The sequence below is a fragment of the Juglans microcarpa x Juglans regia genome, chromosome 7D (assembly GCF_004785595.1).
Source record: "Juglans microcarpa x Juglans regia isolate MS1-56 chromosome 7D, Jm3101_v1.0, whole genome shotgun sequence".
NCBI lineage: Eukaryota > Viridiplantae > Streptophyta > Magnoliopsida > Fagales > Juglandaceae > Juglans > Juglans microcarpa x Juglans regia.
This window is the reverse complement of record NC_054606.1, coordinates 5,698,695-5,715,505: the sequence shown is the minus strand read 5'-3', so window position 1 is coordinate 5,715,505 and position 16,811 is coordinate 5,698,695. Positions and strand designations below refer to the sequence as shown.

At 36.1% G+C, this 16,811-nt stretch overlaps 2 protein-coding genes across 2 annotated transcripts; both read right to left on the bottom strand.

The window, feature by feature from the left end:
- Positions 1-251: 251 nt before the first annotated feature.
- On the bottom strand, positions 252-3,841 carry LOC121238923 (alanine--glyoxylate aminotransferase 2 homolog 2, mitochondrial-like). Its single transcript, XM_041136024.1, has 9 exons — positions 3,510-3,841; positions 3,097-3,327; positions 2,843-3,013; positions 2,570-2,713; positions 2,265-2,444; positions 1,173-1,398; positions 806-919; positions 633-719; positions 252-512 (listed from the first exon to the last, which is right to left on the bottom strand). Exons 1-9 carry the CDS (start codon positions 3,753-3,755, stop codon positions 469-471), a joined length of 1,443 nt encoding a protein of 480 aa, XP_040991958.1. The 5' UTR covers positions 3,756-3,841; the 3' UTR covers positions 252-468.
- Positions 3,842-4,887: 1,046 nt separating this feature from the next.
- Positions 4,888-14,497, bottom strand: LOC121238951 (RNA-directed DNA methylation 4). The gene is made up of 10 exons (XM_041136056.1): positions 14,327-14,497; positions 14,113-14,193; positions 13,681-13,769; positions 13,451-13,525; positions 13,250-13,294; positions 6,173-6,327; positions 5,963-6,081; positions 5,576-5,654; positions 5,424-5,494; positions 4,888-5,332 (listed from the first exon to the last, which is right to left on the bottom strand). The coding sequence occupies exons 1-10, from the start codon at positions 14,433-14,435 to the stop codon at positions 5,043-5,045; spliced, it is 1,113 nt and encodes a 370-aa protein (XP_040991990.1). The 5' UTR covers positions 14,436-14,497; the 3' UTR covers positions 4,888-5,042.
- Between the last annotated feature and the right edge of the window lie 2,314 nt (positions 14,498-16,811).

The window sequence follows — 16,811 nt, the reverse complement described above, 5'->3', positions numbered from 1 at the left end:
AGAAGGCAAATGTGAAACACATCATTTTGTCACTATATTAAACGAATTGTTTCATTTCCATGGGGGCAACGACTCCCCCGCAGTTATGCAGCCCGACTGCATTAAGCATTTTTCAAATTAAAATATGGTTGGGTCTCAGTACTGTGCTCAGTTTGTCCGCATACAGGTGATAACTTTCCTTTAATCAAAACAATTGTTGCATGGGCTGAGCATTGCTCTTACTGAAATGAAATTTGACACTTGATTTTGAATGGTGAGAAAAGTCCCGGCAGCAAAAGAAGAGAGACAACGAGGTGGTGTCTCATCCTCTTCCAGCAACACTAGCCTTTATTTCATTGAAACCAGTAAATGCATGAACAACTTATTTCCAGAAGACGTAGATATACTAAAAACAAACCATTACACTTATGGTCAACCGAGAGTTGGAACCAATGCATAATCACCCTAGCCGCCTGATTGTTGTTTGCCTCACATCTTTGACATAGTGTAGTCCATTGCACCCACAAGAAAATCTACATTCATAGAGAGACAATTGCTTGAATTAGAAAAAAGGGGTAAATGAAAGAAGAAGACGAAGATAGAGTCAATTAGTTGGAATGGAAAAACTGGGAAATTGAAAGAAGAAGACCTACCAGCATCTTCCTTGGTGAAGCAGAGGGGGGGTGTAATCCTAAAAACATTTCCATGAAAGCCACCCTTTCCTATTAGCACTCCCAATTCTGAAACATCCATGTAAAAATTCATTAGGTACAAATTATGTGTGCATATATAGACAAAGCATACCGGCATGCATGCGCACACAAACCTCTCATTTGTTCCATAATATGCAAGATTTCAGCCTTAGCTGGAGTTTTTAACTGGTGATCGGTTACAAGTTCAACTCCAAGCATCAAACCTCTTCCCCTCACATCCCCAATAACTGCAGACACAAAAGTAAAGAGGTCTTATTAATTGTACCATGGGTTTTCCAATCTCAAACATATTTTTGAGTCCTATTTTATGCCCCATAACTACCAGCTCTTTTGCAATGTGCATTTTAAATAAGGAAAAGTCGCTACGTGCACCCTAAATTATTAACAGCTTTGTGCACCGTTAAATAAGATCTGGCTGTAAAGATCATCCAGTAAAGAATTTTTGAGATAGTCTTTAAAACAAATGGAAGAGAACCATACTTTCATGCTTTTCCTTAAGGGAAGTAAGACACTCTTTAAGATGTGACCCCACAACAAATGCATTCTCCTGGAGCTTTTCCTTCTCAATTACTTTCAGAACAGCTAGAGCACCAGCAGTACAGGCAGGGTTTCCCCCAAAGGTGTTGAAATAAGTGCGGCCCGTCAAGACCTTTGCAATCTCAGGAGTTGTCACCACTGCACCAATGGGAATGCCATTTCCAATTCCCTGAAGAAACCATAAAAGGAGAAGACTAAATTTTTTAAACCAATCCACATTGCACAACCATAATTTACAGTGCATATAATTGTCCGTCAACCACAAATGCCATTTAAACTAATAAGCACTGCACCAGTGGCGATGCCATTTCCAATTCCATAATAGGTGGAGGCTCAACTTCTAAAACCAATAAGCATTGCACACCCAGCATTTGAAGTGCATTTAAAATTTTCACAGGGAATCACAAATGGCTCATCTAAAGAAAGTCCAAGAATATGATGTATAATTCTAAAATATTTTACGGTAGATGAAAGCAGTGTGAAGTTGGTTTTCCTTTAAGTTACATTATTGTTTCTATACTTTTTTTTTACAAGTAATTTATTGTTTCTATACTTTGTGCAAACAAACAATTGGCCCTATGCAAGAAGAACAATGGGGAAGAACTAAACAAGCAATGTGATCATGTGACACAAACTGGGTTTATTTTCTCCCATCCCATGTTTAATAGATCTTTACTTTGAGCAATTGCATGATTGGCTAATAATTGCATGTAGCAGAATCAGGCGGTATAATATGTTGATAATGGCAAAGAGTCACACACATTCTTTAATCATGATCTGAACTGTATGAATGGTACAATTTGCCGAAGATAAGTTTAGGTTTCCTTAGACGTCTCTCTTCCACATTACTATATTGAAGTACCTCACAACATAACAATTTTATCTGGTACTCATTCGTATATGCAGCGTAAATACTTTCTACATCATAAAAATTGTCAGGCAATATCACAAGAAACATGCTATACTTGGGGGCTTCCATTTACTCCCAAAGCACTGGAGAGGGAGGAAATGCAAATGGTGGTAAGGAGGAACTACCTTTGCCATGGTCACAATATCAGGCACAACATCATGTGCTTCGAAACCCCAGAAATGACTGCCTATACGAGCAAACCCTGACTGAACCTCATCAGCTATACAAAGGCCCCCTGCTTTTCTAATGCAATTATAGACGGCTGGCAGATAACCTGGAGCCAACTCCATAATTCCACCTACTCCCTGTCAAGCATGGAAACATCACTTAGAAATGAACAATCATCTATCACTTAGAATCCCACTTAAGCATGTTTATGTGTCTGTATGTGTGCTTATTGCATCTGGTATTGGTTTATCTGCACCATTACCTGTATGGCTTCGGCAATAAAGCCAGCCACGCGACCACAAGTTCCATAGTCAATGATGTCTTGAACATCTCTAGCATATTTCACTCCATCTGAACCAAAGACACCTCGATACTGGTCAGGATTCAGGGCGTGATGAACTCCAGTCTGTTGGCATAAACATAATGGAGTCTAATGATTGTGAAAATCAGGTTTATAGGCTACAACGTACATTTTACACCAATATAACAAGAGAAATCAGTAAAAATCAGGACTCATCCAATTGTGAAAATATACCTGAACAACATTAAACTTGAAATTAGATTGAGCAGTGACCCCCATTGTCCCAGCCGCATTCCCATGATACCCATTTCTGAGCGAAACGATATCATGGAAGCCCGTATACAACCGTGCCATCATTAAAGCCAGCTCATTCGCTTCAGTCCCGGAATTTGTGAAGAAAACAACCTGAATGGTCATCCAAACTCCAAAGTGCATATCAAACCACAGCGCAAATAAGAACAGACATAAAAATTGGACCAACTAGTTACCTTGAGATCTCCGGGCAGCTTAACCGCCAGAGCCTCCGCAAAGTCTGCAATGGCATGATGCACATACAGAACTGTAGAGTGCTGCAAGCGCCTTGTCTGGTTAACAATTGCTTCCACCACATCCGGGTGACAGTGCCCGCAACAGACAGTGGCTATCCCACCGAAGGCATCCAAATATCTACGGCCATTTTCGTCATACAAATACTGCATTTTCCCATCTACCAAATTTAACTGTAAAACAAGATACAAACTTTGTCACTACCAAATATCATTCGCACTCAAGATCACCCATTTGTTTAAGACTCGAAAAAAGGTAAGATTTTGCATTGGTTTCTACATATCCGATAAAGATAAAAGAATATAGAAATGAATGAATGAGGTGTCGAGATATTTGTCTATATAAAAAAACTTGCCGGGTTCTTGTATAAGTGCAATATAGAAGGGCTGAGGTACTCCTTGCGCTTCTCCAAGATCTCAGATGCAGATGGGCCCGTGTAAGGGGGAGGAATGTAGTCGAAATGGGGTATTTTGGGCACGAGAAAATCATCTTCTTCTTCGAGTGTGTTTTGGGTATGGTTATGGGCTAGCTGGGAGAGGCAGCGAGGCCGCCGCAGCCAGAATTTTCTTTGAGATAGTGTGCTTTGGAAGATCCTCTGCATCTTTTTCTTCTTCAGTGCTACTGCAAAAGAGGAGACAGAGAGCGTCTGAGATGTTCAAGTCGTGCACGTTGCTAGGATATATCGAGTGACTGATCACGTGGATTGTAACAGATACTTCTGCTGCTAGGTGTTTCAACTTTCCCATTTGGCTTCTTCTGCTGCTTACAAATAACGTGTCACAATGGCATTTGCACCATTTTTTAGTTCTTTTAAATACAAAATTTATTGATGTAATTTACGTTATGATTCATTCAGTTACTTACCGTAGTGAAGTATATATAGTCACTTTAAAAAAATAATAATAATAATTATTAAAAAATTAATTTCTGTTGAAATTGAAATTTTATGTTATTTACACGTGTGACAGAATTTAACCATGAGGATTCACTATGCATTAAAAATTATAGGATTATTATCTTTCTACTGTCTATTTATTATTTTTTTTGTATTTAATTTTTTTAATTTTTTATTTTACTTAATAATTAATAGTTAAGGAAGTGACTATTAGTAAAATTAAAATTTTTAAAATTTTTTTTTCTTAATGATTAAGAATGTTAAAAAATATTTAAAAGAAAATGATAAAAAACTAAAAAACTGTAAATACATCATAAGTAGTAAATAAATAATAAGATAATAATAACCTATCACTATCCAGATAACATAATGACCGACCTGAATATTTATTAAAAAAATAAACTTTATTTCGAAGTTTTAAATTTGTTACATTTTTCAATGAGAGTGCAGAACTTCGTGTTATAAAATTATATAAATAATTTTTTTTTTTTTGTAATTACAGAAAATAACAACTTTACTTAAAAGCCAGATGAAACAAACTAACTTCAAAACAAGCCAATCAACCAAATTTATATTTAATCCCTTTTCAAATGAATGAAGTTGGCGTCTCGTTCATATAAAAATCACATGCGCACGAGCTACCAACCACTCCAACTATAATATACTCCAAAAACATCTATTTTCAGTCCTTTAGAACACAATCTCATAGATTAGACATCAAAGATGTATAATTAGAGACATATTAGGAATTTTTTATACTCTAAATTCTGAAAAGTTTGATAGAAAACACAATGATTCGTGGGGAGGACGAAAATTCTTTAATGAACGAATTGGACGATGTCCATAATACCACTGATATTACTAGGCGCATGTTAAAAGTATACTACAAAAAGCTAATATGTTCATAAACCCAACAATTCATTATACAACCTTCCTAACAACTGTGTGCTAATACTTCAGGATTGGGTATTCATAAAAGCTGGTGTGCAATGCTCATCGATAAGACCATCTCCAATCTTCACCATCATGACCATCCTCATTATCATCATCATCACCATCACATTCCAAATCATCGCGATCGTAAATCTCCTTGTCGCATAATAGTTCTGCATCATCTGATATGCCACGGTGGTCTAATTCATCAGATTCTAAAGAAGTAGTACTTCCACTCTCACTTTCACATTCTTCTGACTCATTCTCGGAGGCTTCACTATCCGCTTCTACTTCCTCCTCCTCCCCTTCAGATATCTCATCTGGATAATCATTTAAAGGATTATCTTCAGCTGTGAATAACCAAAAAGAACAACAGAAGAGTAAATTAAAGCATTTTGAATTCAAGGAGAAAGATAAAGAAGGAAGAAAATTTTGACTTACCATTTGAATCGTCTGTCTCGTAATCTGATTCGTCGGGCCCATCGTAAAAATCCTCTTCATCAACTTGCACACTGGAACAAAGATATATATATATCAACCATGGAAGAAAGAAAATAAGTGCAACTAACAAATCAAGAATATTTGATACTTACAGAGGAAATGGGTTTGAAGCATCTTCCTTCACTATGTCCATGTCATCCCTTACTGTGTAAAAGTCATATTCGTAATCATCTGTAGATTATGTGTAACACAGAGTAAGGATTCATTAAAGTGCAATAACCAAATAATAACAATTACAAATTTACAAGTGGTTCAAGGATTAAGAAAAACGAAATAATAATCAAGAGCTCTTATTACGGTACATAATATTCATTTCATTCTTTCGGAAGGTAGAGAGGCATGTATGGTGAAATGATAACAACTTATTCTATTTTTTTCATCAACTTGAAAATCAGATTAAAACCAAAGTCAGAAATTAATGCTGAAGGTAGAGAATAGAGAGGCATCTATAAAGTGCATGATATTGTTACTGAAACGACCTTGATTTGACATGCAAGCATGCAAGTCAGATTCAATCTGTGAAGCGGCCGATGGAATGAACTCCCTTAGGAGGGGCAGATAACTAGACAAAAGCTTACGATCCTCCAAAGACATGTCCCTGAAAGAAGATTAAAGGATAATCATATCATGCACAGCAAAGATGTTGCAAATGTGACGTGAAAAAGGAATTTTGTGATCATGAAACTTACTCCTCCAGTTCCACCTTATTGGATCTTTCCTCACCATCAACACGGACAACATCATAAAACCGACACATTCCATCTAATGCTTTATCATGCATTGCCTCTTTGTTTCCTCTTCTGCTTCTCCATACTTGTTCAAAGCGAGCATTTTTTGCTAAGACCTAAAAGAAGAAATAGTTTGAAAGACAGTTGTGCTAGAAAAGGAATTGAGCAAGAGTAAGTTCACAGAACACACATTAGATTACAATTTTTTACCAAATTGAGCCATATAAAAAAAATCTTTTTTTTATAAGTAAATAAAATTTTATAGAATCAAGTAAATAGGCGTAGCCCAAGTACACAGGAAGAATAGGAAAGAGAACACCTAGTTACAAGTCAGGAGCTAGAGAAGGACACAAGTACAAATTAACATAGCAGCTGCTTGTGGTTATTCTCTAGAAAATTTTACAATGCAGTGGAAGATTTGGTCTCCAGCAAGGCACCAGCAAAACTATCTCCCTCATTGCTACTCTACCATTATTAGCACCATTTTGATTGCTGAATTATAGGGACAGCAGACCATTTCATTTATTTCCTGTTTTGCAAACCATTTGATTTATTTCGTGTTTTGCCGATATCTTTCCTTTCTATGATCAATAATTTTCCTGCTATATATTGATCATCATTGTAATAGAAGGATTATCTTTGTTTTTCTAATAAGAGAAAAGATGTGATCATTTACATTTGGTATTAGTTGTGGAAGGACACAGCTCTTTCCTGTGCAACACTGTTTCCGCTGCGCCAATTTGGGATCAAAGCAAGATTCTGCCTGGCTCAATGGCAAGCGACGACGGCAACCACTCCCAAGGTGAAGATCGTGGAGTACAAGCCATATGGGCAGCCATCCATTCACAAAATCATTAAAACCAGCCACAATTTGAAGGGATTGAACGCATGCTGCAGGAAATCCAAAGAGCCATCACTGATGTCCATGTTGGTGGTTACAGGAATCGAGATAATGGAGGAGATTGAGACCGCCCAGGTGGAGGTCGTGGTTTCATACCATGGCAAAGAAACCAAACACATGATGGTTCATCTAGTGATGAAGAACTTGAAGGCTACATTGGAGAAGACCTAGGTAACAAGAGGGCCCCAGACAACAATAACAACTTTAGAATTAAAATTGATCTACCGTGTTTTAACGGCCACCTCCATGTCGAGAGTTTTCTCGATTGGCTACTAGAAGTGGAAAATCTCTTCGATTATATGCAAATCCCAAAGGCGCAACAAGTGAAACTAGTGGCTTATAAATTACGTAGGGCGCATCAGCTTGGTGGGAGCAGACGCAGAACAATAGAAGGAGACAAGGCACAAACCAGTACGTGCATGGCCGAAAATGAAACAATTGATAAATTGAATCAATTGATGAGGGCTAGATTTCTCCCTCCAGATTACGAACAAATCATGTACCAGCAATATCAAAATTGCAAACAGGGGATGAGGATTGTCAATGAGTACACAGAATAATCCTATCGACTGAATTCTCGATATAACCTCTCCGAGACCGAGGGTTAGAAAATTGTAAGGTGCATGGGAGGCTTATGCCGTGCCATCCAGGACAAGGTCTCGTTGCATACCGTTTGGACTCTGTCTGAGGTTATCAACTTAGCCATGAAAATTGAGATGTAACTAGCTCAACCACCACCAAGTACATCAACTTTTACCCAACAAACCAAGGTGGTCAGCACTCATGGCCCAATAATTCGCAACCACCCTCATCTAACGCTACAAAATGGAAGTAGAAGTAATCAAAACCTGAAGGCACCAACTATTTCAACGTCGCAATCAGGGAGTGGTAGCAATAACCCATACATTAGACCCATGTCGAGGAAGTGTTTTTTCAGTGCAATCAACCAGGGCATCGCTCCAATGAGTGTTCCACTCGTCAGTCAGTCCATGTAATTGAAGGAGAAGAAAAGGACCCGAAAGAGGAGGAAGACAGTGAGGATGAAGAGGCCGAGGAACTTGTAGAGGGTGATGAAGGGGAACTAGTAAACTATGTCATCCAACGAGTGTTGCTCGCACCAAAGCTTGAGGACAAGACCCAAAGGCACTCTATGTTCAAGACCTGCTACACTATCAGCAATAAAAATAATTCTACTTATCACCCCACACACCACATATCTTTTAATTTTTTTTCTTTTTTCCTATAATAAGTATGTAGTGTATGGATGATGAGTAGAACAACTGAATTAGTTTAATAAGAATAAAATAAAATAAAATAAAATATTTTTTTTAAATATGTAAGGTATGTGGTGTGAGATAATGAGTAGCATCCCTCCAACAATAAAGTGTGTAATCTAATAATAGATGGCGGCAGCTGCGAGAATATTGTATCAAGAGCCCTTGTGGCTGCATTAGAGATAAAGACAAAGAGACACCCACATCCCTACAAGATCAGTTGGATTCGAAAGGGGGTTGAGACACAGATAACTAGCCTATGTTATGTTCCTTTCTCTATAGGGAAGTTTTACAAAGATTAAGCAACATGCAATGTCATCAAGATGGATGCTTGCCATATACCGCTCGTGCGATCGTGGCAGTTCAATGTAGATGCCACTTACAAGGGACATGACAATGCTTATTCATTTTGGTGGCATGGACCAAAAAGAGTGCTAGTACCCATAAGGGACAAGACCCCCAAACCTATGTATGCAGAATAGAACACCTTTCTAACCGTAAACAAGGATCAATTCATGGAGGATGCAAAAGAAGCTGGGGAAGTATGGAAACTAGTGGTGAAAGAGGATGGAATTGTTGAAGTACCTAACATACCTCCACAAGTGCAGTACCTCATAACTGAATTTGAGGAACTCATCCCACATGTAAGATGTCTAGCACCACATAGACTTGATCCCAAGAGCGAGCCTACCGAACCTTCCACGTTATCACACGAGTCCCAATGAGCACCAGATTCTGCAAAACCAATCGGGAGAACTCATCCATAAGGGTTTAATCAAGGAAAGTATGAGCCCGTGTGTTGTACCATCTTTATTCACCAAAGAAGGATGGGAGTTGGAGGATGTGTGTGGACAGCCACGCCATCAACAAATCACGGTAAAATACTGATTTCTCATTCCTCAATTGACTGATATGTTGGATATGATTACAGGGTCCAACATCTTTTCAAAAATTGATTTGTGAAGTGGATATCACCAAATTAGAATTCAGCCTAGAGACGAGTGGAAACAACATTCAAAACTAAGGAAGGCTTATACCAGTGGTTAGTGATGTTGTTTGGCCTCTCAAACACACCAAACACTTTCATGCGCGTCATGCACCAGGTTCTTAAGCCTTTCATTGGCAAATTTGTTGTGGTCTGTTTCGGCAATATTCTTCTTAGAGCCAAAATGAGATTGATCACTTGGGTCACACCTAAGGGAGGTTCTGCCCTTTTTGCTTGCCAACAAATTATATGTTAACTTAAAGAACACCACCTTTCTAAGTAGCAAGTTGTTATTTCTCGGATTTGGGGTGAGTGTTGAAGGTATACATGTAGACGAGGCAAAGGTTCGTGCCATTCAAGAGTGGCTGAGACCCACCACCATTAGTCAAGCCCGTAGCTTTCATGGAGATCAGTTTTACTATCACTAAAGAAAAGTTGTCCATAGCGCCAGTCCTTGCTCTACCCAGTTTCAAGAAACTTTTTGAGGTCGAGTGTGATGCTTCCATAATCAACATTGGTGCTTTCCTTTCTCAGGAGGGGTCGGCCTATCAAGTTTTTCAGTGAAAAATTTAATGACTCCTGACAAAAATGGACTACATATGAACTGGAGTTTTATGCGGTCATCAGATCTCTAAAACATTGGGAAAAGTACTTGATCCAACGTGAGTTTGCCCTCTATAGTGACCACCATGCCTTGAAGTTCATAAACACACAGAGCAATTTAAGTCGGATGCATGCAAGCTAGATCGGATTTATGCAAAAATTCACCATGGTACTCAAGCATAAATTGGGACAGCAGAACAAGGTGGTCGACACCCTTAACTGGCGTACATCATTGCTCGTGACATTGTGAGCAAAAATCATTGGGTTTGAACAACTTAAGGACTTATATGCTGACGACTTGGACTTTGCTGAAATTTGGAACATGTGTTCGATGGGGAAACCAGTTTCCGACTTCCATATCCAAGAGGGATGGATACCTTTTTTGTGGGAACCAACTTTGCATTCCCCAAACATCCTTATGAGAACAAATCCTATGTAAGCTGCATGGGGGAGGGTTAGGAGGTCGTGTGAGACGGGTTAAAACCATATCCTTGTCTACTGAACGTTACTTTTGGCCCTAACTAAAACTTGATGTGGGTAAGTTTGTGCAAAGGTGACTTGTGTGTTAGGTAGGGAAGGGTCAATCGCAAAACACCGGGCTATATACACCATTGCTAGAACATCTGGATACTAAGAACATCTGGGAAGATTTGTGTATGGATTTTATGCTTGGACTACCACAAACTCAAGGTGCGAATTCTATCTTCGTAATTGTTGATCGATTTTCTAAAAAGGCCCATTTCATTCCATGTCAGAAGACGTCAGATGCCTCAAATGTGGCTAATCTTTTTTTTAAAGAGGTTCATTTACATGGTGTTCAGAAGTCCATTACCTATGTGGAAAAAGTTTGGGACCTTTCTCAAACCGAGGTGACCAACCAAACATTAGGCGATATGCTTCGGTGTGTTTCAAGTGATAAACCGAAGCAATGGGATTTAGCCCTTGTTTAGGAACACAAACCATCTCATCTCAAAATTTCTCATCATTTCTTTCCCAAACATCACTCAAATACAATGACTTTTCAATTTCAAATTTTTAACTTTTTCATCTTACAACGATCTCAAACTTCCAAACAAAACACAAAAAACAATACAAATTTTTCAAATTCCAAAACAAAAATAATATTCCAACAATATTTTAACTTTATAATATTTTTTTCAACTTTTTCTCTAATTTTGCAAAACTCAATAAAACATCTTAACTCAAATCATTTCACTACTATTCACAAATCATTTCACTATTATTCACAGAATTCTCATCTCATTTCATTCCCCAAACATCCCTTAAACCTTCCACGGGTGGAGTTTGCCTTCAACAGCATGTGTAACCGTTCAACAGGAAAGGCACCTTTTGAAATTGTCAACACCCAACCTCTCAGGCATGCCCTTGACTTGGTTCCCCTCCCAAAACTTCCTGGACTAAGCACAACAACTGAAAACATGGCCAAAAGGATCCAGAAGGTACAATCAAAAGTACGCAGCAGCCTAGAGCAAGCTAATGGCAAATAAAAGATCACCACGGACAAACACAGGCGAGTCAAAATATTTCAAAAGGGTGACTTGGTGATGGTCTATCTATGCAAGGGTCGTTTTCCAACTGGCACTTACAGAAAATTGCAAAACAAGAAATATGGTTCTTTCCAGATCCTGATAAAAATTAATGATATTAATGATAATGCCTACATAATTGGCTCCCTGAAAACATGTCCATCCACTTTTAACGTTGCAGACTTGTTCAAATATCGTCCCTCGGACGAACGTATGTACGCCAACAATAACTCGAAGACGAGTTCCCTTTTAAGTGGGCGAGAATTGATGAAGGACACAAGTACAAATTAACATAGCAACTGCTTGTGGTCATTCTCTAAAAGACTTAACGAAGCAGTGGAAGATTTGGTCTCCAACAAGGCACCAGCGAAACTATCTCCCTCATTGCTACTCTTCCTCATTAGCACCATTTTGATTGCTGAATTATAGGAACAGCAGAACATTTCATTTATTTCCTGTTTTGCAAACCATTTGATTTATTTCCTGCTTTGCCAATATCTTTCCTTTCCATGATCAATAATTTTCCTGCTATACATTGATCATCATTGTAATAGAAGGATTATCTTTGTTTTTCTAATGAGAGAAAAGGTGTGATAATTTACATTAGGTATTAGTTGTGGAAGGACACAGCTCTTTCCTGTGCAACACACTGTTTCTGCTACACCACATTAAAACTAGCTGAATTGAAGACAGTAGCAGAAGCCCAGACGAGAAAAATTCAAAAAACTGATCTCTATACATTCAGAGCCACCTTGTTTTGAATTATTTGAATTATATTTTTACTTTAAAAAAAAAAAAAACTTGTTTTGTATTAAAACTAAAACCAAAAGGGTAGTGAGATGCTGAGAGTTGACTTTAGAAAACAATACGACTCAAAACCGAATAGAACTTTTCTTATTTCTCACAAAATCAATTTCCAAAAAGACCTCATTTACAATGAGCACAATCTGACCATTTAGCTTGGTAATTTTTATGCACTGAGAGCCAAACAGGTCAACAAATTTTCTGCCAGTGCTTGGCTTGAGAAATTAACAAGATCTAAACAGAATTCAGTTTATGACATGATTTTGTAAATAATCTGAACAAGCCTCCACCAAGTGAATCTCAAGCCAAGCCAAAAACATTGAGAACTTTATATTCTATCTAATGAAAATTATATGGTTCAAGAAGGCTGCATATGCATCATCTTTTCTGACTTTCAACGAGGAAAACTGGATGCTCTACAGTTTCAAATGGAACTCAACATAGTTGTAGTCTCATCAGCTTATGTTCAGCACAACAATCTATTTTTGGCATTAAGAAAATAATAACATGAACTTTGCACGGGGAAAGAATGAAGCATCAGAACAAAAAGCCACTAGAAATTCTTGTCAAAATAGGTCTTATCACTATTTTGTGTCCCGGGATGCCTCTGACTCTAAGCAAGTTGTGATAAGAATCAAATTGATAAAGATCCACAAATAAAATATAAAAGCAGTTAAAATGCACGGTTTTGACATGAAAGAGCAGACATGATTCATAGGAAAATTTAACATGAAGAGAAATAAAAAGAAAGATATCATTTATAGTACTCAGAGATGTGATACAGAAAATAAAAACTTAAAAAACAAAAAGCTATGTGGTACATAGTTCTATAATCAAGTATCGTTCAGATTTTATTTGACAAACATGAATGGACTTTATGCAAGTAAATCGTGAAAAATTATATTTTTCTAATGAAAAAAATACCTCCTGTTCATGTCTAGCTTTAGACAACAGCCGGTCTTGTCTTTCCTGACCAATAGATTGGAAGTAAAATGCGTTAAAATATATTTGAAAAAAAAAAAAGAAAAACAAGCAACTTCTATCTTCAATCATATTTGAGTGAGCTAAAAGTGTGGTTCGAACAGCCATGCGAAATGTGTTGTGTCCGGGGGAGAGAGAGCATACATGTTCCTTCTTAAAAGTGTGCCGTCGTTGCTCACCCTTTGTGTTACCTATAGATGCATCAGCAGAACTAGGCTCCTAAAGAAACAGTGGATTATCAGGACAGCCATAATTATTTTCAAAAGTTCATGAAACGATGAGAATTACACGACATATTGCACTGTCAAATGCATAAATGAACAGAATAGCAAAAGAAGAGAACTAGAAACCAATACGGGAATTGCCAGACTGACCACAAATGACTGGACAACATCAATGATCGCCTCAGAGCTGCTTATTGTCTCCACATGCTGTAGCAGAACCTTCTGAGTCTTTAATTCCTCTGACACAAAATAAAATAAAATTCAGAATTACGGCCGTAAATATTAATGCGCGCGCGCGGGGGTACGAACATATAAGATCAAGAAAAATTATGTCTTATTGTAAAGTTTGATTTGATCGAATTAGAAAATTCTCCTCACTAGTGTCCAAATATTTGCAGTTTCCACACTCCGTTTGGAACCATTGCTTCAAAAAGAAAAATACTGAATTCGAAAATTTTTGTTATAAGTAAATACTGAATTCGAAAATAACAATGCATCGGGAAATACATAGTTTTCTTTATCCCGAACAAAAATAAGTTGAAGGGAAACGGAATGCAAGCGGTAAATGAGTAAAGGAAGCACCTTTCCCAGATGAATCGGAGATTGATAGATTCTCAAAATCCAATAACGGACGCTTCAGCGGCCTCTCATTGATTTCAAGCCCTATATTACACAAGCATCCCCATTATACATAAACCCTAGTTTCAATTGTTATCGGCAAGTTTATAAAGAAATGAACCAAATTCCAGGGCCACAGAGATTGAAATTGAGAAGTCGAAGGGAAACCCTAACTCACAGAAAGCGTCGAGGGGAGACTGAGAAGCTTTGCGCTTAACCCTAACGATGACCGGCTTGTCGTCCGTGGAGTTTGGCGGAGCACTGGAGCTTTCGCCGATGCTCGCCATGTTCAGACTTCAGACTCTCAGAGACCTACTTCTTCCGACACTGCGAATATTTGAATGGGATTTTGTGCAACGAGCTAAATGAAACAAACGGTTGTCGTTCTTCCCATGCAAAACAGCATCGTTTGTCTGACGGGTCGTTGGTTTAAAATTATTACACGACTCGCAGTGATTCACGACGTTTAAGATTGTAAATAAATCAGCCTATTTGATAATCGGCTCGGTACTCATTCGGTTAAACTCGAATCGAATTCGATTCGTGAAAAAAAAAATCGTTCATAAAAGTAGATACCCGCTCGATTTGTAAGTGACACATACTCGACAAAATTTAACTCAACTCGACTAAGACTCGTTATGGCCCAACTCAAATCGATCAAAATTCATTCATATATTGATAAATATATATATATATATATGCACCTATGTATATATACATATATATGTATTAACTAATAATATAAGCATACCATTTTTATAATTAAATATATAATATGTAATCTAATTACTTATGTTTATAAAGTGAATATATTTTATAGGTATATTTTATAATTTGCATATAATTAGTCGATAAAATTTAATAATTTCATATACTAGTATGTAAAAACTATATATGAAATAGATATATGCTATCATATTAAGTGTATATATTAATAATATATACACGTATATAATATATTGTTATTTTAGATAAATATCAACTAGTTAGATATTAATTATTTAATTTTTTTTTAAATTTTATAATTCAATAGAGGTTCTACTTGTTAGTTGTATAAATTCAATATTAGATTTTTTATTTTTATTTATTTATTTATTTTATTAAGTATTAAATCTTATTCAAAAAATAAAAAAAAATAAACAATTCGAGCTCGAGTTGAGAGTTAAGCTTATCGAATTGAGCTCGAACACAAAATAAAAAAAAATCTCGAGCTTGAGCTGGAGATTTTGAGTCAAGCCGAGCTCGGCTCGATTACAGCCCTAACGACGATTGAGGTCGATAGTGAGTTCATGGGATGACTGGAGAAAGTTTGTGAATAGTAATAAAATATTTGAGTTGAGATGAGATGAGTTATAAATAATTTGATTTATAATATTTTATGAAATTTAGGAAAAAATAATATTTTAAAAATATTATAAAATTAAAATATTGTTTGAATATCATTTTTTTAATATAATTTTTATTTTGAGATTTGAAAAAGTTAAATTATTTTTTGTGTTTTATTTTGAAGTTTGTAAGAATTATAATAATTAAATAATAATTAGATGAAAAAATTAAAAATTAAAAATTAAAAAATATTTATGTTTGTGATGTTTGCATATTGAGATGGGATAAAATTAGATAGGATGAGACGAAAGCATCTCTCTATCAAAATCAGTCCTTAATGCGACCCGAATCGACTCACCAAGAAGCTCGATGTCGCTTCCACAAGGTCTTCTACCTCTGAGAGAAGGGCTCACACTGTTATCTCCTCCAACCAAAGTTTTAAATTTCTTTCCATTCTGGTATAGTATCTAATACACTATACATTCTCGTTCCATTTCACTCCAAATTCTAGTCCATTTCGATTTGTTTCCATCATTTCGGCCGGAATTGACATTTCAGGCCATATTGCATTCCAGACTGTTTTTGTAATTTTTTTTATGCTTTGATGGCATTTTTATAAATTTTAAATATAGATAGTATTTAATTAATTCTAGAATTTAAAATGTATTTATATAATTTTTTTTGTAATTTTAAATATGTCTCATCATTCTTTTTATTTAAATATCATTATTTTTAATAATCTCTCTATTCTTTTTTTTTTCCTTTGTTTTTTGTATCTCAACTCAAGTTTGTTTCAACGTATATTCATTTTATAAATCTTCAATTCTTCTATATATATACATATATACATGATACACACTTACATATACATGTATTTATTCTATTAGTTGTTAGTTTATATATACATATAAATATTTATATATAATATATAGTTAATCTTGAAATGCACTGATATCAAAATATTTCATTCCAATATTTAAATAGGAATGATTACGGAAATAGAATTTAAAATATTGCGTATCCAACACCAAATAAAACCCACAAAAGTGAATCACAATCTTCCAAAATATACTTGGTTCAAGTCTTTACATAATTAACTCGATTAGATGGATTGGTGAAGTTTAGATAGTGAGATGAGATGAGATGATTTTAGATTAAAGTTGAAAGTTAAATAAGATATTGTTAGAATATTATTTTTTAATATTATTATTGTTTTGAGATTTGAAAATTTTGAATTTTTATTATATTTTGCGTAAAAATTTAAAAAAATTGTAATGATTATATAATATGAGATGAAATAAGTTGGAATGATTCTTGAATCCAAATTAGGTCGAGCA